This window comes from Drosophila sulfurigaster, chromosome 3 (assembly GCF_023558435.1).
Source record: "Drosophila sulfurigaster albostrigata strain 15112-1811.04 chromosome 3, ASM2355843v2, whole genome shotgun sequence".
NCBI lineage: Eukaryota > Metazoa > Arthropoda > Insecta > Diptera > Drosophilidae > Drosophila > Drosophila sulfurigaster.
Window position 1 is genome coordinate 5,386,431 of NC_084883.1, and position 26,150 is coordinate 5,412,580.

Here is a 26,150-nt window from a genome sequence, read left to right on the forward strand (position 1 = left end):
GTTGCTCGAGCGCCGTTATCCCTTTTTAATAAGGTTTACTCAGCATTTTTTATAGTACTGCTGATATATTGTATGTTTATTATGTGAGATTTGGTTTTTGTTATGTGCAAGCAATTGTGCAAGCTACAGCCCAACTGAACTTTGATTGGGTTCGTTGGGTTGGGCTTAAAGTGCAGTTAGCGGCAAGCTTAAAAATTTCAACGGCTGCTCACACATCAAATCAAAGTCAAATCTGTTTTATCGGTAGGGCTGCACAATTAATTGCCAATTGTATATCGAATATTGATTACTGGCATAGTATTTTTTTTTAAATTTTCTTTTTGATATATTGTCTTTTGTTATTTGGTCACATTATAAATTCATAACTTATGACAATTTGTCAAGTAATTGGTCTTGAAGTTTTCATTTGTGGTTAACATTTCAATACGAGGAATTTCAGTGTTATTTTTTTAATTTGTGTTATTTTTATTATCAAGATAAAATCTTTGGTGAGAAAATATGTAGATTTGAGCATTATTTTCAAAAGTAGACGGAAAATTAAAAAAAGGTAAGAAAGTTTTATAAAAGTTTTATATTTATTAAAATAACAAAATTATTTATGTCACTTCAGTGGGTTTTACAGCTATAAGACCATCACATTTTTTAGTTTAAATAAATAATTAATATTGTTTAAAATACCGTACATAACCTCTAAAAGTTTATTATATGACAATTTCATACATATATGAAAACTGAATCTCATGTAAAATTTGCATACTTAATTTAGCCATACTTTTGTTGAAGAAAAAAGGAGCAATCGATAAAGCTCGATTGCTTGTTCGACAAAAACAAAAACTATCGATTAATCGATTGCCCAATCGATTATGTTCCATCTCAACTTGTAACAAAAACAAAAGCTGCGATAGAGAATGAGAATGAGAAAAACATGTGCGTTCACTTGAAATTAAATTGTTATCAAATCGATCAAAGCCGCAGCATCATTATCTGTGCATTAGTCGTGGCTACAGAGTAACAACAAAAAAAAGGGAGGTAAAAAGCATAATAATAAGAGGAATACATCAACAGCAACAAGAGCTGACCAATGTGAGCTGAGTTAGTTTGATATGCGCGTGTTTTTCATCTACTCTTCGTCTTGAGCTTTTTTTTTCTCTCCTTCATGGTCATGTAAGTGCAGTGCTCAGTGCTTAAGAAGATGGTGGGGAGGGAGAGAGTGTCCAGTGTTTTGCCAGGGCGTTGAGTGTTGTTTCGTGGCACGGCGCCTGGACAGGGCTGCAATAACTCCTAATTAATACACGAAAAGCATAACGAAAGCTAATTATGAAACTAATGAGCTTGTTGGCAATGCAAGCAGCAAGAAGCGAGAAGCAGCAGCAACAGCAAGAACAACAAGAACAAGTTGAACAACAACAACAACAATAACAACCTTAAGTGTTAACGACGCTGTGCTTAACAAGCTGAGCGCCGCCGTCGCAGCCGCCGCTCCAGGTGCGAAATACCATGAAAGAGTAAACGCGAATGGACGCTGCCAACAAACACACGCACGCACGCCAAGTATGTGTATGTATATATGTGTGTGTGTACATACATATTTCATTTCAATTTCCTTTTTGGTTGCGCGTCTTTTTAGCATACTTGATTATGGTCTTTTGGCCAGCAGCAGTGGCAGCAAAGCCAGCAAAGGCAACAACAGCACAAAGAAAGGGGGCTGGGCGCTGGACGTCGCCGGCCATCAGTCACTTATGCGCACGGCACGTCACTCAAAGCCAGCGCACTCACACATTGTGAAGACACACATGCAGCTAAATAACAGAGCGGGACGTTGAGTTAGTTGCAGTGCCACAGAACGAGTGAGGGAGAGAGAGAGTGAGAGAGAGAGAGAGGAGTCACCCAATCCCGCTGTCTTGCAGTCTCGCTGTCCACTCGTGGGGCTCGCCTCACTCTGAACGACTCGTCCGGTGCGACGCCGCTACTGTTATTATCTTGTTAACTCGTTGTTACGTCAGTCGTTCACTGAGTCTGCTCTTGAGCTTCTACACACACTTACATACACACACACACACACCCATGCTCATATAAGCATATGAGACTTACCCAACACTGATGATCATTTGATTGCCCACACTGATCGGGTCAAAGACGAAGAAGGTTTTTAGCTTAGGGTTTATATTTATACCAAATTACAGTTTGTAATGCACCAAATTAATGATTCAAGATGGTTAAGAGTTGCTTAACAACAACATTTAGAATGGAGAGATGAGAGTCAAAGAAGCTCAAGAATGAAGTGTTAAAGGCATATACTAAGTTATTCAGTCCAACCAACTTCTCAATGAACATTTTAACGTCTTTGAAGCAATTTATTTTTGAGCTTGATTCTCGAATTTTTTAATTCTACATATTTATTTACTTAAGTTTTTCGATTCACAATCCTTCAGATAATTTTAATTAATAATATATATAATATATTTGCTTTAAAAGCGTTTTATCCAACATCGATATTTCGGAGCTAAATTTTTAGATACATTGAAGATTTGTAAAGCAAATTTAAATAATAATTTTCATCCATAAGATCATATTTCATTGTTCATGAATAATAACACGTGATTCCAGTCCCAAACATGCAAGGTCCTAATTACCTTCCAATAAATTTACAGATGCACTTTATCCTCCACATTTGGTTTTCCCAAATGCTCGATTCACTTAAATTATCACCCGATGACGAGCGGATTTACATGACTGCGACCTAACTTTTCCATAACCATAAGATAGATTTATCGGGAATTGATAACAAATTGCAACATTTTTACCTAAAAAGGGAGGTGCGTTATCAGAGAAACTTAAGATTAAGTTGGAACTGTTAAATGGCTGTGAGGGACAGGGTATATCGACACACTCTTTCGAAAATATCGCTGTCATCTCATTAACAGTCATCGAAAGCAATTTTCGCAATATCCCCGAATTCGAGCAGTGAGCAGAACTTTAATCTGCTAATTGACAATGTCAACACCGTCAAAAATCCTAATTCGCAATTTAAGAAATTGCAAAATGTTTTAGAACCCATTTTTGATAACTACAAATTTCTTAATTTGACCAAATAATTGAATATTAGATAATAATATTAACTCAAAAATATCGCTGCGACAAAATGACTGAAAATGATACTATATCTATATTATATCAACGTCCCTAGCTCAGTCCCTGTGCGAGAGAGTCAGAGGCATGTTCAGTGCCAATGGCATGTCCAGGCTCAGGAACCGGACCTTAGCCAATGCTGATGCTCATGCTTGTGATGTGTAATAATAATATACACACAGGTGTCCCAGGCTTTTGCTTTTGGCCGTGGGGCAGCGTCAGCTACAGCTTCGTTTCGTTTCGTACTTCATCAATAAACAGCGGCTGAAACAAGTGAGGTGAGGCGAGAAGAGAACAAGGTGAAGCGATGCGATGCGATGCGAGATGGCGCTGCATGTAGCACATGTAGCGGCGATTACGCGTAATAATCATTATAATCAAAAGTCGTCATCTCATTACAACATTGTGGGCCCAATGAATTTTGTGGCATTAATCTGTGGGCTCAATAGGCGCAGCATTGACGCAGGACGCAGGTCGCGGCCCAAATTAAACTTGCTCTGTTCGCTCTCCGACTGCGAGTCCGGCTGTGGCGTGGCCCATAAAAAAAAACTTTGTTAATCATAAGTATGAAGGAAGTATTTTGCTCCAGAGAATGGGAATGCTGTTTCCCTGATGGTAGGTTAAGGTTCAGTTACTGTTTTTCTTACGTCCAGCGTCAGTAACCAGGAAGTCATTCTTGTTGAGTGGGCTTCAGTTCATTTATTCCTGAGATCGCTAATGAGGTATCCTAACTTATTTTTGAATGGGGTAGAAGTTTCTAAAGATTCACAATCATTTCATAACTAATGTATAGTTTTAAGATTAATAAAGATACTAATTTTATGGTGTTTAATTAAAACGATTGTTCACTTGCTTTCATTATAAAGTACTTTGTCGCATCGATATATTTTATTGATTGTTGGACAATTTTAACATTTTAATTTTCTTTTATTTTATTTACAGTTTTAACTTCAAAAGGAATCTATCTTTATTGCAATAAAAATCTACATTAAGCTATGACACGGTAAGTTTATGATTTTAATATAATTTTATATTATTATTTTGTATTGTTAATAATTAATTATACTCGCTACCCATTGGGTATATATATTCTTGATCATTGTCAACAGTCACGACGATTTATCTATGCCCGCCTGTCTGTCCGTCTGTCTGTCCATCTGTTCAAAGTAATAGACCTATACTTTTTTTCTACAGTACTTGTTATATCAATATACCAGATATTCTTGACGGCATATTTAGGAATTTTTTAGAATATTAATTTTGCACAGTTTTGCTTTCATTGAGAATGGGATTCTCACTGTTTTATTTTTTTATTTGTTTCTTTTTTTTTTTCATTTGGACTGTGGTCTAACAGAAAGTTAGTTAGTCATCAATCAGGACACAGAACTTTAAATATGTGCTTCAAAAATTGCTTGGGTAATTTAAAAATTCTAACGCTTCGGTTCATTGCTGCCAATTTAAGATTATTGTATTAGGTTATGGTTCTGCCATATCTGTGTGCTCATATTTTAATCTTTTTCTACATGTTCTCATTCACACGTATAATATTATGTTTACGTATCTGGTGTTTCCGCCTTTTAGTATCCCATTCCATGCCATTGCACTCGTATCATAGTGCGCACATCTCAGCATTTTTCGTTAGTCACTTCAAGCCACTTTTATGAGACACTTCATAGCTTTGCTAGAATATAACCTTGACTCAGCTCAGCTTCGTTCATCTTTCGGGCCAAGCCCAACCCCTTTCTATGATATGCGATGTATATCGCATGCATATTATGGGCAACAAACACACACGAGTCAGGTAGAGCTGAGAGTTACCACAGCTTGAGCTCTATAAACACAAAAAATAATAATTAACTGACCATCAAATCAACAGCACGTACACCCTACGTGACCATCATTTTACGAGTGAACACTGTCCTGTTGCCTCCCTTCCCCCTCTCAACTCTCAATTCACAGCTTGCAGGTTGCGTTACTCATTTGCTATATGTGTTATGGATAAGTTTTGGTCTAGGAATACGTGCGAAAATGAAAACTACATCAAAAAAAGAAAACACTGATGGTCAAAGGCAAATGGATTGCGACAGGGTGGATGGCATCTTCAGGCAGAGGAGATGAAAGGTGAAACGGTTAAGTGCCTGCTCCCGCACTTACCGCATAATTAATATGGCGAAATGCAAGCGACTGACAAAGGGACAGAACAAACAGGACAATAGGCAGGCAGGCAGGACAATGTGCTGTCAGTGCATTACAAGCACTCGACATTTGCATGTGATTTACGCACTGTGGCAATCGCTCAGAACTCGAAAAGCATAATTAGAGATGGGCGATATTTTGAGGGACGTAAGAGTTCAGTGTTAAAAAGAAATGTTGAAAGTATTGGAAAGTATTCACAGTGTGCTTTCTCAATATGAAATAAATAGTTTATTAAAATTGAAAATGTTATTTTATTTTTATATTTTATTCAATCATAATGGGTGATAAATTGTGGGATGTTAGAGTTGAGTGTGAATTAGAAGTATCGAAAGCATAATTTGAGATGATGGATATTTGAAAGCATGTATGAATTCAGTGCGAATAGGAAATGTTGAACGTATTGGAAGTTATTCAATGTGAATTATTCGATGGAAAATAAATAATTCATTTAAATTTAAGATGCTATAATACTTTTAAAGATTACTCCAAGTGTCTATTAGCAACCCAAATGTATTTACGACTTGCAATCGATAAACATAACTAATTTAGCTTATTTTATGTAATCTTTTATCTTTGGGAAGTCAAGGTTAAGCAGTTCGATAGTTGATATTAACAATGAAAACCTATAATGCATAAAGATAATGAAGACATTGAACAAGGATGCTACACTGATCACGCTAAAACAGTTTTAACAATATGATTACTTTAAACAAATAAATAAATTTCTAGACTTTTGTTGATTAAGGCTTGTAAGATGTGTCAATCAAATTGCATGACAATTCGTGTCACGACCAAATACCATCTCTAGCACACGGAGAACGAACTTGAAACTTGAGACTCAGCCTCCAAATCGCAAACACTCGACGTCCTAAGGCAAAGTCAAGCCATAAAACTTAGGCTTAAGTGCAAATGCGCTCAAATCTGCACTTAGGCAACTAACTGTGACTGTCTCTCCCTGAGTGTGTGTGTGTGTATGAATGTGTGAACTCATGCATGTGTGAGTGTGTGTGTATTACTATAATTAAATTGAAAATTACTGCCAAGCAATTGCAATTGTCCACACGACTGGACAGTGCCCCTGCGTCCTGCATCTCAGGGTCGCCACTATAATGTTAATAATGGGCTAGTATTTGTGTGTGAATGCGTGTAGTGGTGTGCGTGCGAGTGTGTAAGTATGTCTGTGTATGTGTGTGGCCCTAATCATTGTCTGTGCATCTGTCTATGGCAAAATGTTTCGGGGGTTGGGCTCGGCCTCGCATAAGTTATAAATTATGCATAGATGCATAATTTACAGCTCGTAAGGTCAGACAGTTGCATTTGCCAGCTCTCAGCACCAGCCCACCATCCCCCTCCCTCTGAGACCCACACACTCGATTGCAACCCCAACCATAGCTGAGCATTTGGACAACTACCATTAGTTGTACTTGCTTGCAATTGCGGTAATAAACCTGATGTTGTTATATCTGCAACCAAATTATTCCCCTCGCCCATTTCCATCATAATAAATTAGATTGATTTCAATACTTCTTGTTATTCTTTTCAAAATTGCGAAATTTAGAGTAGTTGCGTATAATTAGAAAAAGTTTTCAAATAGTACATCAAACTTTTTCATTAGTAAAGTGTTGAGTACTTTGTTGGGTATACAATTCTATTCATAGAAAATAATTTTTCTATAATCTCGGGATTTTTGTAAGCCATCTGGAACAAATGGTTTTATTAATTTGTATAAATTATTTTTAAAAATTTGAATGAAACTTCATAAAAATAAAATTTGTTTGTTTCTTTTGAGTCTTATTAAATAGTAAGTTAGTAAGGATAGAAAAGCGCTGATTACAAAGCTTTCTCACTACTTGAATTATAAATATCTTGCAAAAACATATTTAAATTTTTTAAACTGAAGTTATTTTTATATTAACTTACTACATTTATTTTTAATTGGTAAACTTACTAGCTTATTTCAAACAATATCCATTCTTGGATATATTCGATATACAAAAAGAAAAAAGAAAATATTTGCTATACAAAAACCGTTTTTGTGTATTTTAAAATATACTCAAAGAAGCTTCGTGTTAACTTTAAATTATAAATGTGCCAAGCAGGTATCACGTGCAACGCCTTTTCACGTTCATTATATCTTTAAAACGCAATCAACTGTTCTGTTTTGATTTTCAAACACATCGTTCTGACTTTTGCGCAATCCAGAAACATGAAGAGCTACAACAAGAGGAACAACAACACGTTGTTGGGTTTGGGTTTGGGTTCCACTTAAGATACTATAGGTGTAGTCAGTGCACATCGCATCGATTGTAGTTCATTGTACCATAGACAGAGCTGAATACGAGAGTGTTTGTGTGTGTGTGTGTGATTGTCTCCAGCGCAACCCGCAGACACCTCTTAACCACCTTTGAGAACTTGTTTTTGCATTGGTTTTAACCACATCATTTTGATGTATTTTGTGGCTTGGATAGTTTAGCATTGTTGCCTTGCCGTGTTCGAGTTGTGTTGAGTTGTTGCTTTTATTTTATTTTTATTTTTATTTTTACTGTATCATCATCACGAGTTGCACGCACGAGCTGCGTCTGCGTCTACGTCTGCCGCAGTTTTGCATACAGGAAGGGATCCAGTCAGTAACTAGGGAGTATGGTAAGCAATTGGGCAAGGGAAAGAGAGGAGAGAGGAGAGAGGAGGGGATGCCCAAAGTGCCGACAAGTACAACGACGGGTACAAATTATCATGCATGTGTTTGTCTTCATTTCTTTGTCTTATTGCATTTTATTCAAATTTCCTACCGTGCGGTTTTTACGTTTATATCGTCGTTGGCATCGATTTGCAATTCGCAATCGTAATCAGCTCGAAGGCAACTCCACAGAATGGGAATTCTACATATGTATGTACATACATGTATCTATATGATAGTATTTACATACTTGTATGTAGTATGTGTATCTCTCTTTTTGCTGAGTTTGATTCCCATCAGATTTGTCGGAAGTTTGTTGTGCCAGTTTTCAACAACGGTGATGGTGAATATTTATGGATTGTACGTTAAATTCAGTGGTCAAACAAATAGATCATAGCTCAAATGATAGCGAAATGTCAAAGAAAGCACTCAAAGTAATTTAGTTATAATTTCATATGATTTAATGGTTATTATAATGACACACTGGGAAGATTTAATGATAAAATTAGTCAAAGAACAACAATCTTACTGTAGTTAAAAACAAACTATGCCTTATGCTTTAAAATGTATGCTATTAAAGTTTATTTTAACGATCATAGCATTCATCACATTTCATATATTTCGGCCTTAGTTCAGTTTGGAATTATTGTTTATAGACTGAAAAGTAATTTTAAAGTTATTTGACCGAACAAATTTAGAGAATTTGAACACAAATCTATTGTTAACCTGGACTAAACAAACCCACAGAGTGGGTCAAGTATGATATTATAATATTTATGCGTTAACCACATCGAAGGACCCTTCACCAAAGACTCATCTGTAGCTCTATAAAAGCAGGTCAAGCAACCACCACAAACATAGTTACAGTTCTGTATTGTGGTCAAAACGAAAAGACTAAATATTTATATGACTTTGTAATGGCTGGCAAACGATATTTGCATTGGCATCCACTTGAACCCTTTTGACCACCCATGAAATGTTGAAATACCTTGGCATTTTATAACTCCCGAACAAGTCACGTGTTTTCCTTGTTTTTTTTCTCTAATGTAATTTTTTGTGTTGGGGCAGATGAGAAGGAAAAGAATGGGAAAAAACCTTTTGTCTTTTACTTTATGGCCCGTAAGGGTCGACAGCTGTGTTTGTAACCAATTTGCTACCGAATAAAAAGAAGCAAACACACAAGGAGATGAAACCCTGAAACATATTTTACACTCATGTAACTGCACTTCAACTTTTCGAGTTCTTTTTTGGCATATTTTAAAAGTTTTTCATTTGCATTTAGTAGAGGACAGCTGGGTATGTGTGTGTGTGTGTGTGTGTGTGATGAGTTCCCTCTCATAACAATTTTCACCTGTCCAGGAAAAGTAAAAACTGGCTGGCAATTAGGCTTGGCCAAACAATGAGACAGCTTGCTGCTTGCTGCCCGGAGGCAAGTCAATGCATTGATTTGCGTCAGCCTTAATTTGATGACTATCTAAGTGACTTGACTGCTGGTGACACACGCACAATTGTGGAACGAAGGCCATTCAAAATTGCTTATCAAAGTTGCACAATCAAATGAGAGATGAAGTGTGGGGGAAAAGGCAGCAAATGCCGCACAACGAGGCATCTGGATAATGGGTACTCGCATCGCACTCGTTGTACTCATATTGCTTATTCAGGTTTCGGAGTATCGAGTACTCACCAACTTGACTGCAATGTCATACGCACTCGAGTGCGAACGTGGCATAGACAATCAGTCGGTAATGTGTGCAAAACAAATCAAGCAACAGCGACTGCGACAGGCGGCATATATCATACAGTGAACGGTAAAGATATAATCAAAAGCAGCACCCTGCTTTGGTTTTACATGCCACCAGGGCTGGGTGAATGCCTCAAAAACAGAGGCTCGCAAAAATATATCAAAGCAGAGAACATACTTGTGTGTCATCCATAATTGATTTGCCTTTGATGTTGATTCTCTCGACAATTGGGTTAATGTGAACATGTTTAACAGCTGTTGCACGTATGTATGTTAACAGAAATGTTGGTGAATTAACCATATTTCAAAGATTTTAATTTCACTTAATTTTTAAACTATGTGACAAGAGGATAGAATAAATAAATACCTTCCAATAAAAATATATTTATTTATTAGAATTTAACAAAATAAAAGGCAGAAGATTTTACATTTCAATTCAATTCCAATATTTAAATTTATTTGTAAGGATAATCTATCAGTTAAAATGATTACAATTTTAGTTTATAAATAAATATGTTGATTTATTAAATATAAAATACAATTTAAAATGTATTCTTAATATAAATAAGTACCTATTATTATTTTATTCTTTTAATACTCAACCAAATATGATAGAAACGTAATAATTAACAAAATTGTGTTCAATAAAAATACACAATCCTATTTTGAGCATTCCTTTCGAATAGAAAATTAAAATTAATTTAATTAATACATTTTAATGAATTCCATTCAAATTGTAAATGAATAAATTTTTAGGAAATTAAATATTTAAATTTTATTTATAATTTATCTAATTATTTACATTTATAATGAATAAGATTCGAGTTTCATAAAATAAATATTTAAATTACTTTAAAATAATTTCATTGATTATGAATATTAATGTATTTTGTAAATACAGACTTAATAGTTATATTTAGTTAATGAATACCTCTAAGAATGAATTCGTAATAATATATATATTGTTTACCAATTCTTTTATTTAAATATGTTTAAGAGATGTTAATAAATAAAAATAATAATATTCTATTATTAAAATCACTTTACTTCGAATGGCAAATAAAGTCCAATATGCTATATGTTCCCAATTTATAACACTTTTTCGTAACTACTTTTGTGTTTTTTTTTGCCGAAAGCAACCATCCCTAGTTTGGATTCGGTTTATGAGAATATCAGAAATCTATCTCGCGATGTATCTCTGCTGTTGTTGCCTCAGGCTTCGTCGCTGCCGGCGATGTTTTGCCATCGCTGTCGCTGTTGCTGTCCTGGGCCGTCTTCGCACTATTTTTCATTTGATTGCGCCGCTGCACATGGCTGTCATCTGCCAGCCAGAGATGCGGCTCGAGTCGACCGCCAACCCGCCGTCGCCGTCGCCCGCGCCCGCTCTCGCTCTCAGAGCCAGCTGCAGCTCAGCTTCTTAGACGTCGAATGACGCGACGCGCGCCCGCATATCGATTTCAGACGCATTGTGCCTGTTTGCATACAAATATCCTAAGGACATGTTACAGATCCCTATCCCCCCAACAGACTGTTCGACGCTCTATGCTGGTAACTGGTGGCTGCTTTGGTTACCCTTCCCTGTCACACGTACGCATGTAAATTGTATTTGTGCGCAGCCCTTGTCGTCGTATTTAGTGTTCCCTGCTCGGGCGACAGTTCCTGCTTCTCTGCTTCTCTGATGCTTCTGCTCCTGCCTGCTCCTTGTGCTTGATTTCATTTGCTGGGGCAATTGTCTTCAACGGCGCTTGCATCGACTTTATATATATTTTTTTTTGCCAAAAACTTTTAGTCTTCTCTCCACACTCTAAATGCTTTGCTCTTTTGCAACTTGTCAGCCAAGTGGCAGCCATTTTTTTTTTTGCGTTCATTTCTGTTGCTTCATTCTCAATCTCTCCACACTACTCTCACTCCTCTCTTTCTCTCGCCATTTGATGCATGTGGCAGGACTTTTGCGCTTTTGGCTTTTGTGCGTGCTTTGGCCTCCGTTTTTGCCTGTCGCTGACATTTGATGTTTAATTTCAATAACTCTGTGCGTTCGTTTTTTAATTTTTTTCTTCTTTCTTTCATTCTTTTTTCTCCCAACATTTTTCGTCTCGCAAGCATTTGACTGTCTTTGACTGCCAAATAGCTTCAAGTGCTGTGAATGCTTACACTCACACATACACACGCACATACACACACACATACACACACACACTCGCACTCGCACTCAGTCGATTTCAATTACAGCTGCCAATGGCGAAAAGTGTTGCTGTTGAATTACATAAATTAAATTTTTTGAAGAGGACAGACAGAACGAAGTCTGTTGTCAACGCTCTAAGCCCGTGCGGGGGAAGGGGGGAATACCATATTATAGGGATGCCGATGGAATGAAGCCAATTGAATGTGCATCACGTTTTATTGAAGTTATCTATCAGGCTACACAAATTTATATTTCTTGCTCAATGCAATAATATGTTTGATGAAAATAATTGAAGTGCACGCTTTGCACTTTGGAAAGTATGAATATGACTTCTATGTATTAGATATTCATATTTAATATATATATTTAATTATTTATGTTAATTTATTTTAAACATATATTGGTCTTAAGTAACCTCTTTTTTTTAAAGATAATGTCTAGTTAATATAACTCTTAACCAATAAAATTACTAGCAGTAGTTGTTGGGATTTAATATTAAACAAGTAATAAGATGGTTATAGTCTGTGAGACATTCGCTTCCCATAAAAGCGAGAACTGTGTGGTATTATTTTAAAAATATGTCAAATTAATATACCAAAAAATATTGAGATATACCCAAGAAGTTTTAAGTATACCATAGACTAAACAATATACCAGATTGTCAATCAAAAACTAAATCTTGATAGCAGTAGCCGAATAGACCGACATGGCTATATCGTCTCGGCTTTATCGCTAATCAGGATGAAGAGATCACTTCTTTTGCCTGTTACTTACATTAGCTAGAGGCACAATAAACAGTGTGCCCATATATTGCATTTTTACAATGTTAATACATCGATTCCATTAGAGATTCCATCAACATCCATCAACAATATTTAACAATAGCTGAGAATAAGATTATCTTTTTTTTTTGTTACTTTATCATTACCTTAGTTTCTATTTCTACTACTTAATGTTTGTAGAGCTAAAATCCGTAAATTCTGTACCAATAATCAACTAATAAGCGATCTTTGATAGCAGCTATAGTAGCTGCATTTATATAAAGCACAAACATATTTATAGATATCAAAATTGTATCAAGAATTTTTGAGTTAAAGGTAATATTATAATGATCTCTATAGATTAACACTGTTCTTCTTTTCTTATTTTGATCTGCTCTTTCTTAATTTCTTTTTAATAAATTCGGTCTCAGGCTTGTCTAGATTAATTTTCCAGTTAGTTAAACACAATAAGTTATTGCTTCATATTCATTGTGTTATTGTTAAGTTTCTGTATATCGACTTATTCCGCTTTCAGACTGTTTCTCTCCTCCAGATCTGTTGCTCTTAAATGCTTCCGCTCAACATCGTTTGCCGGCTTTGTCTTCCCTCCCTAAATATGTAATGAAATTTGAGTGAAAAACCAATTACTCTACCACAATGCCCGAAAATAATTTTGATTTCATTTCCTGCAGTCCGGCACTTTTGTGGTCAACGTTGCAACCACTGCAACATTTACTATACAACAATATGAACAATAACAACAGCGAAGTAACAGCAACAAAAATGAAAAGAAAGAAAAAGGGAGTGTGGAGGGAGAAGAAAACCTTTAACAGACAAAGAACTCACGTGGTCTGGGCCATTGTTAAAGGTCAGCCAACATTTAGGGTTTTCACTTTCTGCCTTTAGTCGAAAACAAAAAAACAACACTCTCAGCGGGAGTTCCACAAAACATTTTGGGAAAAACTCAAGCGGGAGGTGTGAAATAATGCCAACTGAAAGAGAGCACAAGGAAAAGGAGTGCGGTGGACGGAGGAGGGGCTAAAATGAGTGATGAACATATGAGTTAGAAGTTGGCCAGAACAGAACCCCGTTGCCAAGTCCGATTGCGATGATCAAAAGTTCCGACCAAGCAGACAGCGGGCTTTAAGCCGTGGCTAACACAGTTGTCAGTTCTTTTTTCTGCTATTGCTCTCGCTGCTGTTGTAGTTTTTGTTGTTGTCGTTGTCGTTGTCTCGCCAGCTGTTAATGAACATTCAACTGGCTAATTAATTTTATACATTTATTAAACTTTCGGCCCCTGCGGAAGCGTGTGGCATGAGGCATGCCACAACTGCTGCCATCGTCGCGCTCCACCAAACTATTTACCATACAAATCTAATTTTATCAACTTTGTCTTTTGCCTGCTTAACTAGCTACACGGACTGGCGGTTGTCCCACGTCCTGTTGCACCTACCCCCTTTCTTCCTTCACCTCCCTCCTTTCCTTCCTTTCATCCTTCCAATTTCTCTTTGAGTCCTTCTTGGTCTTGGTCACTGCTTCTCTGTGTCAAAACATTGTGACACAGTTCTGCTTTCTTACAATTTGCTTGGTCTATTTTCTCGCGCCATTCTTTTGGCTCATTAACGTTGGCCTTTGTTTTGGCCCTGTCATCATCTGCCGTCTGTCTGCCAGGAAGCAGGCGCCAGCCATCCAGTCAGCCAGCCATCCAGCTAGCCAACTCGCAGCCAGTCCTTTTGTAATTTATAAATGTCCACAATACGTACGAACTCTTGGCCATTTCTAATATCGGCCCTGAGCTGCTGCTTCGGAGCTGAGTTGTGCTGGGATCGGCATGTAAATCAGGTCAAAACAATGCAACTGACAGGGAATTGTGCTGTTGGTACTGTACTGTTCAGTTACTTGGTTCACTCATTCAGTCGTTCGTCCTGCCACAATGACACATTCAGGACTCTTGCACAGTTTACTTCATTATTGGTTACTCAGCAATTCATTCACAGGACACACCTTGTAGTTCCTGCCCGACAAAGTCGCTCTCATTCCTCCTCCTCCTTCTTCTTCTGTCTTTTGCTTTGCCCTTTTTATGGCCATGTCCTTTTGCTTATCCTGGCTGACTAATGACAAGCAGAAGCAGAAGCAGCACCAGCAGCCGCTCGCTCAGCTAGCACGTTGCCAATTCGTTCCCGTTGCCCCGGTCTTTTGTCAACGACTCTTACTCATAGTCATTGGGCCGCCTCAACATTGCTCCGCCCGTTTATCCCTCTCCAACTCCCGCTCCTGCTCCCTCTCCCTCTCCCGCTTATCCCGCTGATGTCGCTCCTCCATTCAGTTCCAGTTCTTTGGCTTTAATGGCGCTTGTCTTCTTTTGCTGCTGCCTGTGCCTGTGCCTGGTAAAAAGCCAACTAGGGGCTGACTCCGACTCCGACTCCGACTTCGAGTCCGAGACCAAGTCCAATGGGCGTGCTGCCACAAGCACTGTCAGTGGCAAGCGGCAAGTAGCAAGTAGCATGGGCCAAGCAGGTGCGCATTTTATAACAAAAGCATAAATTATTTCCTACTGTCAGCATTGCTTTCATGCGGCTTTCGACAGTCGGACAGACTGTGAGACAAGCTCGTCCTGTAAATGGCACTTGCCTCCACTTATTGTTTGGCTATTGATTTGAATTTGCCCAAAGAATTATACAAGTTATATTCTCTCTATCGCATCGAGAAGTGGTGGGGCGGGGCGGTTCGGGGAAGGAAGGAGATTGTTTCGGAGCGAACTACTTGTTTAATTGTTTTTCAGTTAGTGCGCACTGGTTTCCATAGAAAGTCCACTCGATTTGTTTATGCAGAATAAATGCACAATAAAATATAAAACAAACAAAGAGAGAGCCCGATGAAAGACATTTCTAGAGCGACAGTTAATATTTATTGCTTCATAAGCTTCTTGACTTCCAGGGCTAAAAATACAAGTGCATTCTAGCCTACTATAAATATTGTTTGTACATGATAAATTTCAATATTTTCCTTGTGTACTTTTATATATTTTTTATTTATTTATTTACCTACAAAACTGTTTTTGAATTTGAAATTAAATTTTAGGGTATCTGCTCGTTGATTACTAAACTCTACTCTACAGTTTATTTTATTAATTGCTAATCATGTGACTTGATTAGAGCTAAAATATGAAATTACACATTTAATTGAGCTTTGCTTCGTGATTTTGCTCTAATTGCATCATTCCAAATTTTGTCTGACCATAACTAATAACACTTTAACTGGATAATTTCAAATTAGAGAGAACGAGAGAGAGATCGAGGGAAGCGCTGTTAAGAGCAAAATAGAAAGAACAGATAATTTCAATTATAATTTAATAATGACCTTGTCGATAATCTGCAATTGTCAGGCTGGCCTTAAATGTAACATATACGTACGTATAGTATATTCGGAAATTAAAGAGCCGAAATTATCAGCAAATTTGTTGGTCAAATGTGGGAAAAGCGTACAACAAATTGCGGGGGGAAAAGTGGGAAAATTTCGTATGGAGCTCAACGAGATGAATAATTTACACAAAGGCTTAAACAAAAGCTAAAATTTGCCAGCCGCACACAAATACAAATGGAATAAATACAATAAATAAATAATTGATTTGTTGTTTAAGCAGACAGCAAATTGTGTTCAACCTTTTGTCTGTGTGTATGTGTGTGTGTGTGGGGGTGTATGTGTCTGTGTAAATGAAAGTTTGCTGGTGGTTATCCGAACCAGACTTTTACAGATACATAGATTTATAGATATATCTGTTTATTTCAACTGAAATATAATTACAATGTTGAAAAAAAAATACAGCAAGTACTAAAGCAATGATAGTATATATCATACCCTATAAAAATGAATACTAAGCTCTGTAAAAATTTATTCATATTGATATAAAATTTTAAACTTATTATGGAGTTTACTATTACATTTTTACTGTAATAAAATACTATGTTTTTAATCTAATTTAATAATTTTAATATTTTTTATTTTTAATTTAAATATTTCCTTACCACATTTATTACAAATAATTTAATTTTTTTCAATAAAAATTAAAATAAATTAATCATTTTTATTTTTAATAAATATTTTATAAGCCTATGGCTTTGAAATATCTTTGAACTGTATTTATTTAATGTTAGTGTATTAAATTTTTTAATTGTTTTATTTATTTAAAGATTTATTTTGTAATAAAGTTAATAACAATTTATAAATTCAAAATTATCTTTATGCAATAATAGTCAAATTGTTCTTTTTTTTTTGTCATTATTTTAGTTTGATTTCTTTTTCATTATATTTTAAAAATATTAATATTTAATTATATTATATGGTTTTTATTGACCAATATGTTTATTGAACTCTTTTTATTTTAACTGATTTATTGATTCATCTATATTTTTAAAATGTATGAACAAAATGAAGTTGTCACAAATGCATTTAAATATTTGACCTTAATTTCAATGCTCATGTTTCTCTCTATCTCACTTCCTGTTACATTTGTAGTGAGCTAGATATCATACACTTTTAACGCTGAAATGCGGTTGCTAGGTATGTTATCGAAGGGAAATTCTATTGCGCAATAATTGTGCGCATTGTGCGTAATCAAATACTGAACAATTGCAAAAAGTTTAATTGCTTTAATTGGCCTCACTTTCGTTTCGTTGGGAAGCCCTTATAAAAGCATCGACTGTTTTGGTGAATTCATCACAGTCACAGTTGAAACTCAATTGCAAAATGAAGGCAGCTCTCTTCTCAGCCACTTTGGTCGTCCTGATGGCCGTTGTCGTCCAGGTAACTTGTTTGTTGTCCTTTCATGCATAAACAGTGCTTTAAGAGTGTGAACACTTTGCTTTTGCCAGTGCCAAAATCCAAATTTCCAGCAGCTAATGAAGCAATGCATGGACGAGACAAAGATGACGGAGGCGGAGTTGAAGGAATTCATGACGGGCGGCATGAAGAGCACGACCAATGAGAACCTTAAGTGCTACACCAAGTGTCTGATGGAGAAGCAAGGTCACATGGTCAATGGACAGTTCAATGCGGATGCCCTGCTGAACACCCTCAGAAATGTGCCACAAATGAAGGATAAAATGGATGAGATAACCTCCGGTGTGAATGCCTGCAAGGACTTGAAAGGCACCAACGATTGTGATACCGCATTCAAAATAACCATGTGTCTTAAGGAGCACAAGACGATGGGACCTCATCCAGGTGCTCACTAAGCTTGGTTATTCGATAAAGAAGGACTACTCTTTGGACTCGAAAGTGTTTTACAAGAATTTTCAATAAATGTTGTTTGTGTTTCATATTGCAGTAAAGCAAATTTCTGGTGATGGGGTTTTTTCGGTGAAAAAAAAAGAAAAAAAAATTAATTGGAAAAAGATGTTGTCAATAAAAAGAACTTATTGAAAACACAAAAGTGAAGTGCTAATAGTAAATTCATAAAGTAAACAAATTTAATATTTCGAACAAGTAAGAAAGCTGCATTCGAGTGTGATCGACAGTGAGATCCCCTTTACGTATTTGGAATAAAAGCAAAACAATGCGGTATTATTTCTAAAATACACCAAATTAATATACCGCAAAAATATTGATGATTTTGATACAATGATACTATGTATATAGTACTACATTCAAAATATATTATAGAGTTCAAAGTATCTCAGTCATAGCAACTAAGTAGTAACACACCGCTCAATAAGTTCCCGGCCTAAGAAGGAAAAACACATTTTTTCTAAAATTTTTTTTCTATTCATCAATATAGTTTCCATCTACGGCTATACAGTTATTCCAGCGCTTCTCCAACCTTTCGATGCCATTTTTGTAGAAAGATGAACTTTTGCCCTCAAAATAGGCCTCAGTATCGGCAATCACCTCCTCATTTGATCGATATCTCTTTTCTTTTATCTATCTATCTATCTTTTTGAGATCTGAAAAAAGCCAGTAAGGCAGTAGTTCAAACCTCAATTCGTTCAATTTCAGCATTGTTGCCATAGACTTGTGACACGGTGCATTATGCTGATGAAACAGCGGTTTCCTTTTTACCATATGTGGACGTTTTTTTCTTGATCGCTTGATAACTTGATAACTAACGTAGTAAGCAAATTAAAAATTACGCTTGTTATTTGATTTTGTCACTGAGATCCAGTGTTTTATGCACAGACTGACATGGCTTTGTTGTCTTTCACAAAGTTATAATACCCTTTTACCTAATGGTAAATATTTCAAAAATTTTAAATTCTGTCATGAAAACAAAGTAACTTTGTAATGTAAAGGAATTTCATTATTTTAAAGTAGATAGAAACATTTAATTTTAATATGCGAAGTGTCATTTTAAGAATATGCAATGAACTAAAATACATAATTGAAATATTTGCAAAATATACAATGCTTAACTACACAAATTATATATCCCATATGGTCTAGTGGCTAGGATATCTGGCTTTCACCCAGAAGGCCCGGGTTCGATTCCCGGTATGGGAAATTAATTTTTTTAAATATATGAATAAAAATTGTGAATAATAGAATGAAACTTAAAAATATTCGGCTGTGTAATCTATATTATTACATTCGCCCACAATTTTAGAATACTTATTAAAATGCCATCTCAGAGATCATGTGACAAAAGCGATTGTGTGTAACCACTTGTGAGTTGATTAGATTTATTTATCTTAAGTGAGATCGATGTGATATTGTGCTCAGGCTGAAGATGAGAAATTCCTCGTATAAGGTGTGTACAAGGGCCAAGCCCAGCTCAGAGCTCAGACCCCAGCATCCTACATAAGAGAGGTGACAAGCAGGCTGACCACGTTACATAATATGCACAAGATGCGTATACCGAGTATTCCCCAAATGCATTTCCCAACGTGATTTATCAAGAGTCGCCACAGAACGCAGCGATGCACGCACGGACAGTTCTAGGAAGCAGCCATTGACAAGCGACAAGCGACAAGCGACAACCGAGAAGCAAGAAGTTGCAATCGAGTGAGCGACAACCTGTTTGGTACAAGACAACGCGATGTTGTCTACGAATATCATTTGTCAATTTTAATAAGTTTGAAATCAAGATAATTAAAACAACGCGCAACTGTCTGCGGGTGAAATGCGGGAACTCCGACGAAACTTCTCCGGTAACTGCTTGGTTAAAGCGGTGGTGGCTGCAGTTGAACCCCAAATGGATGCGAGCAAGGCAATCCTTTCCTTTTTCTTTGGAACATTGTGACACCAATTACCGCTAATAAATCATTTTCACGTGTGCGTCTGTGCGTGCCCCATTCCCACAACTCTCTCCCTCTCTCTCTCTTTCTCTGTATTTCTGTACTCGGGTAACATATGAGCTGCGCTTAATGGCTACAAGCGAGCAGTATGTGAAGGGACAGGGGCAATGTAACCATAGAAGATATAACATAAATCAACGCCGCCAGTCTTGCAACGTCAGTTCATTGCACTTGCAACACGGGGTTGAGATGGTGAGATGCTGAGATGGAGCACATAAGCACATAGCTGAGCCTGTTGCAGGTTGACAAGCCCTGCCTGGCGACATGATGAGACAACGAAATTTTCCTACGTATGTGAAAGAAAGCCAAAGAAATTCTTTGAAGGACAGTGAATGCTCCCACTCCCGCTCCAACTCCATCTCCATCTCCATCTCTATATGGCCATCCCACACCATTCGACCAGTCAATGACAATTTACAAAAACGAAAAAAGATTCTTTTGGTCGTCTGCGCATTGGAGATGTAATCGTGACACGAATTATTGTTACCACAAAAGTTGAGAATGGAATTGGCAATAGAAATCTATTAGATTCTGTTTAAAAGAACAACACTTTAAATTTATTAATAACAAAGTTATTTAGATATTTTTATGAAATATAAAGTATTCTAGAAAAACATCAATTTTAAAAATGTTTGATTTCGTTATTTCTTTTTTCAGTTTAGGGACTTTGTTTTCTTAAAATGGATAAATGTAATTCTTCACATTCACATCTTTAAAAAGTTTTTTTTCTTTAATTTTGGTTTATTTGGAACGTGTTTATTAGTTCCAATTTTGTTATTAAAATGTTGTATTTCGATCTTCTATATTCCTTTTCTCTTATAATTTCTTGTTAAATTTGTATTATTTCAAATATTGAAATCGTGTCACGATCGAAAACACGACACGATGCCATCGCTTGCTGCGGATTCAGTTTCAGGCGAGGCTGAGCTACTTTGAATTGAAAGGTCGAGTCGTAGTTGGAGCTGTAGCTTGGATCGGGCGTAGCCATAGCAGCAGCCGTATGCATACAAATTTGTTGTGCCTCCCCCTGCCGTCTGTGTTGCCCCCATCTTGGCGTCCCTTGGCCCTCGTCAGGGAGAGACCTGGACACACCGCACTTGAAATTGTGCAGCTTGGCCATGCATATAATGGCCTGGCCTTTTATCAACTAACAAATACAGGCAACAAAAAACTTTGACGATGGATGACTCCAGTCCGCAGTCGTCGTCGTCGTTGTCGTCGTCGACGTTGCCTGCACTGGAAAACTCAATTTGAATATTGTTGAAACTGAAAACAACACAAAAAGAAGCTAAAGAAAAGCCAAGCAAAAGCACAGACCGAGTCGACCAAAGACTCCAATATTCCAAGACACAGAGAGTCAGATGAAGACGAAAACGAAGACGACGACGAATACAATGAGCAGGAGGAAGAAGCAGAGCAAACGCTCATGTGCCACATGCCACATGATGAAATGCAGTCAAGTTAAAAAGTGTCACTTGAGTTATGAGTTCATTGTTTGTACGTAGTTACGATGCCGCATCACAGAAAGGGGGAGTTAAAAGTCTCTCTCTCTTTCTCATTCTCTACCTCTCTCACTCTGCTTTTCAATGGGATATATTGTAAAAGTTGCTGTTGATTTGGGTTTACGCTTTTGTTGTATCTTTGAAAGGGTTGCTGTTGTTGCCTTCGCTTCTTAGTGGTTGCCACTGGAGACCAAAGTGATGCTGGATGACTTGGCAGTCTGCTTAGTCTTGTTTATAGTCATGTCTCAAAAACTACAACTAAGCCTAGACTATCTGCACATTTAATAATATACCATTTCTGCAGCTGAATCTCATGTTAGTGCGCTAAATTAACTTGTCATTGCGAAAATGAAAAGCTACAAAATTAATTGAAACAGGCTTATAAATTGAGCGACTTCAAAATGCTTTGTAATATCAACATATGTACATAATTAAAATTTTTAATATGAAAATTATTTAAACACAATAAGAATACAAGTTTTAAGCAATACATCAATGTTGTTCCTATCTAAAAATACTACAATTTAGTTTTTCAATTGAATAGGCACAGAAATGGTGAGGTTTATAAATTGTTATTAATGTTAACATACACTTATGCATACATATTTGAAATCTACTAATTGAAATACTATTAAATGTCAATGGTGTCCATATTGATAAACTAAACCTTTTTTTTGCCAGTTTATAAACAGGCTTCAAAATTAATTTTAACTGCATATTAGGAATTTGTATTAGGGAACATAAAGACTTTATTAGTTTATTTTAATATTGAATATATTTACAATTTTTATTATGCATATAAATTCTTTAATATAAATTTCTCTATTACAATCTACAATTTTTCAATATTTTTGTTGTATTACTGCATAATTTTATTAATTTATTTCCATCTAATAAATCTTAAAATTAACTTGTCATTTCCGCACATAAAAAGACACAATATTAATTGAAGCTACATATTAGAAATTTGGGCTAAATTTTTTTATGTTGTTTGCAATATTAAATATGAGTATAAATTCTAAAATATATTTAATACTATTAATTAACTTAAAATTATGAATTTTATTTTAATTCTATTATTTTCTTTTAGAATTAGTCTATATTTTGTACTTATCATTAATTTGAATGCTTTTTTAATAATTTTTTTATATTATCTATTTCTTTACAGATTTCATATATCTTAAAATTAAATGGAATATGTAAGTATGCAATTATATTTACTTTTTTTCGCAACCGAAGACAAGGCTGAAGAAATTCAACTGGATGTGCGACTAAAAGATTTCCAAAAACCCAAACAAATTGCAGATTCATCCGAATATAAATGGTAAAGTTTGCTAAGAATTTTTAAAGTCCATTAATGCAGCGAAATGGATTATCTAGTCTGTTATTGGATCAAATTATGTGTGGATTTGGCTGGCTGTTGTGTCTATTCCCATGACTTGACCGCCTTTCATGCTCGTATTGTTAGCGATTTCGCATGAAGTCGAATCGAAGATAAGTTTAGTTTTAACCTTGCATTATGTTCATAAATCAACGCGCGAGCTCAAAGAGCAGCAGTCACAGCAAATTGCTAACATCCGGGTAATTTGAATAAAATTCTGTTTATCACTCGGGACGCGGCGGCGCAAACAAAAATGGCTCAGGCTCTGAAAAAGGTATGCGTAGTGTTGCTCTTGAGAGATACAACTATAAATAGACCGACCGACTGTAGGGGGAGCAATTAAAACCCGAATATTTGGGTTGAGTTTTTCGGTATATATTTAGGCGCGCTTAATTATGGCAGGGGAGAGAAAAAGTAGGCGTCTGGTAATGAAGGTATTGAAAAGGCGGTGACATGCAACCGATAATTAAATTCCAAACAGAGAGGCCAGAGCTGAGTTGAGGCATAGTTCCCACATCATAAGGATTTAGCAATAAAAATGAAATTGTTACGTATGTAAATTTGAAGAGGGGTTTGCTAGGTCGGTGCAGCAGCAATAGCAACAGCAGCAGGCTGATCTATTTGGTCGTTACGTGTCTATGCATCTTGAGCGGGTAGCCAGAGTTAGGAGTTAGGAGGGGGTTTCCCTATATAATTGTGCAGAGTTCCGTTACTTTTCTCACATGATGACGAGGACGCGGGGTGGAGAGAGAAACGTGTACCCGCACATAATTGTGAAAAATACAGAAAACTAAAGTGTCAACTTTTGGGTTGTAAACGTCTCTGGCAACCTCATACTCCCTCTACCCCCGACCTCTTCATGTGACGCCTTTGTGCATTTGCTTTCTAATTTGGGCACACGCTCAGCCCAAGAGGAAACAACAAAAGGGCCAAGTGTGCGACGGATGAGTGGGGGAGAACGAGAGGGTGGGGGAAAATGGCATTTCCGTTTTTCACACAAACATTCAAAGGCAATTTTTCAAAATTGAAATTCATTGCATATTGAAACACCAGACCAGCAACAACAACAACCACGACGCCTGTCTACACGTCCATTATTCCTCATATCAGGCATTCGTATCTATGGCAATGCATCGCTAAATAAGATCGTTCACTGCTGATAATGTCGAGGCCTTTTCCTATTCCTAGGCCAGGGCCAGCAGCAAGTGTTGAAAATTGCCGAGGATGACAATTGTTAGACCAAGCTACGTCTGATAACTGCTCGCGTCCAGTCTAGAGGAAAAGCGATATGCAGCTAAAACCCATCTTCAAAATTAGTTTCAGTGCTGTCAAAGTAATACTTTTTGTGCTTTATATTGCGATTTAACTGACCCTCAATAAGACTCTTCTAATATTCGTATCTCATTCCGAGTGAGTCATTTTATGGGCTCATCAAAATATTGGGTTCTATTGTGATAGAAACAATTGGAAGATGGAGAAAGATAGTGGCAATGTATAGTCATTTTATTTTAAATTAAAATCAGTCAAACAAGTGCTCCACATAAAAAATAATTGCTGTATATTAATTTTATTGATATAGATTTCTTATTTGAATCAAATTCAAGCCTGTAACTTTGTTCTCTTAAAGTAGTTTTTTATTAAACCTACGCAATTTCTAAAAAGTTGACTTAAATTTATATCATGTGTACTAAATATGTTTTTTAATGATTAGTTTCTAAATTTCTGTACACAGAAAGTTTTTGAAATATGACTATGGTATTTATTTATTAAGTGAACAGTCTGTACAAACATAAATGAACTGTCTTTGTAAGTCTTAAGGAATATTAAAGAAAGCCCCGATAAGAAATGATACCAGTAGCAACTGATTGTTGTTTACATATTTGTTAAAATGCAGTAAAAGACTATATTGAAATATCAAATATAGTCTTCGGTGTATTTTAGTATTTTTTCTGAATATAATACAAAACTGTTCTTGCTGTTTTTATTGAAAATGTGTAAAGTTCATCTTACTTATGTACTTGTTATTTATACAAATAGGATAGGATAGTTTATGAGTAGAGTAGTCTAACAGTTTATGCTTATTTGAAGATCAGGACCTGTGGGTAAATCTACTAGAATGTTTTCCAATTTGCTCTTGAGCAGCTTGAGGAATTTATTAGGAATAAAAATTCACCATTAGTTGTCTATCGAATATTAAATATGAGTAAATCAAATTTATTTTAGTCCAATAAAGCACTTAATAATTCAAGAGCAGAGCTAAACCAGTGCGGTTAAGGGTAAAACTCGAATCGTCAGCTGAAGGGGTTTTTTGTGTGTGTTGAACCTCAGTCGGTGACATTTGTAACAAAATTAAACCAATTTTCTCCTGCCCAGCTCAGTTTTGTGGGCGAAAAGGAAGGTATCAATAGCCGGGCGAAACCTGACTCGCAGCTCTCACTGAAAACATTCGAAATGTAAACAGGACCCCAACAATTGAGTGAATGTCTGAATGAAGGCATGACAGCAGGCTGGTTGGACACACGAACAGGCGGACAGACGGACGTGGCTTGTCAATCAAATTGTCGCGAGGGACGCACGCAAATTTATTAAATCGATATGCCGTCAAAATTGAAAGTGGTTCGCTTCGGTTTTTTGCATGTCTGGGACCTTGACAGGGCCGCAACCCAGAGACGGGACATCGAAGAGAGAGACACGAGAGGGCATGAAGAGGGATAAGTTCGCAGCGCAGACAGTTGAAAGCCCAATCTAAACATTTGCATTGATTGCATTTCGCTGAAAAGTAAAGATACTCTTTTATTCTTTGTTTGCCTGTCTTTTTTATTTAGCAAATATTTGAATGTCGTGTAAAATTTAACAGTTGCCATCTGAAAATTAGCCAGACACTGAGAGGATGAGGGGAAGAGAGTGCGATTGGTAAATCTCGAAACTTGGCTGCAACTTTATTGTTATTACAAGCGATTTTCTAAAATAATTAATAGCAAAATGTGCGATGACGACGGGGGGGCGGGGCGGTTGGACGGTCTCTCTGTCACTGGCAGAAATTACAGAATTACGGAGCATGTTGCGCGGCGAACAAACAAAAGAAGAGGAAAAGTAGCAAGGGAAAGGGAATAGGTCAAAGGACATTCGGTACACGCAGCACACGCAGGACACCCAAGCAATTGTGCATTTTGTCAATGGGAATTAAATTGGCAGTCGCTAGACTTGACTCCCTCTCTCACTCACCCTCCTCGCTCGCTCGTTCGTTCTCTCTCTTGACTGGCACTCTCTGAAATGTCAACTCAGTAATGCT

At 36.6% G+C, this 26,150-nt stretch overlaps 1 protein-coding gene, 1 long non-coding RNA gene and 1 other non-coding gene across 3 annotated transcripts; all 3 read left to right on the forward strand.

Moving 5' to 3' along the window:
• The first annotated feature begins 397 nt into the window (after nucleotides 1–397).
• Nucleotides 398–23,127, forward strand: LOC133845738 (uncharacterized). The gene is made up of 4 exons (XR_009894811.1): nucleotides 398–488; nucleotides 4,072–4,132; nucleotides 22,646–22,676; nucleotides 22,783–23,127. It is a non-coding gene; the product is annotated as an uncharacterized LOC133845738 (long non-coding RNA).
• On the forward strand, nucleotides 17,341–18,006 carry LOC133841936 (general odorant-binding protein 56h). Its single transcript, XM_062274791.1, has 2 exons — nucleotides 17,341–17,489; nucleotides 17,558–18,006. The coding sequence occupies exons 1-2, from the start codon at nucleotides 17,433–17,435 to the stop codon at nucleotides 17,918–17,920; spliced, it is 420 nt and encodes a 139-aa protein (XP_062130775.1). The 5' UTR covers nucleotides 17,341–17,432; the 3' UTR covers nucleotides 17,921–18,006.
• Nucleotides 19,110–19,181, forward strand: Trnae-uuc (transfer RNA glutamic acid (anticodon UUC)). Its single transcript has one exon. It is a non-coding gene; the product is annotated as a tRNA-Glu (tRNA).
• Nucleotides 23,128–26,150: the final 3,023 nt, after the last annotated feature.

What these genes read in the sequence shown, in the direction of transcription:
- LOC133841936 (XM_062274791.1), top strand. Translation starts at nt 17,433, where the DNA reads ATGAAGGCAGCTCTCTTCTCAGCCACTTTGGTCGTCCTGATGGCCGTT. An exon ending in TGATGGCCGTTGTCGTCCAG is followed by an intron (nt 17,490 to 17,557) that starts GTAACTTGTTTG and finishes TGCTTTTGCCAG; the next exon opens with TGCCAAAATCCAAATTTCCA.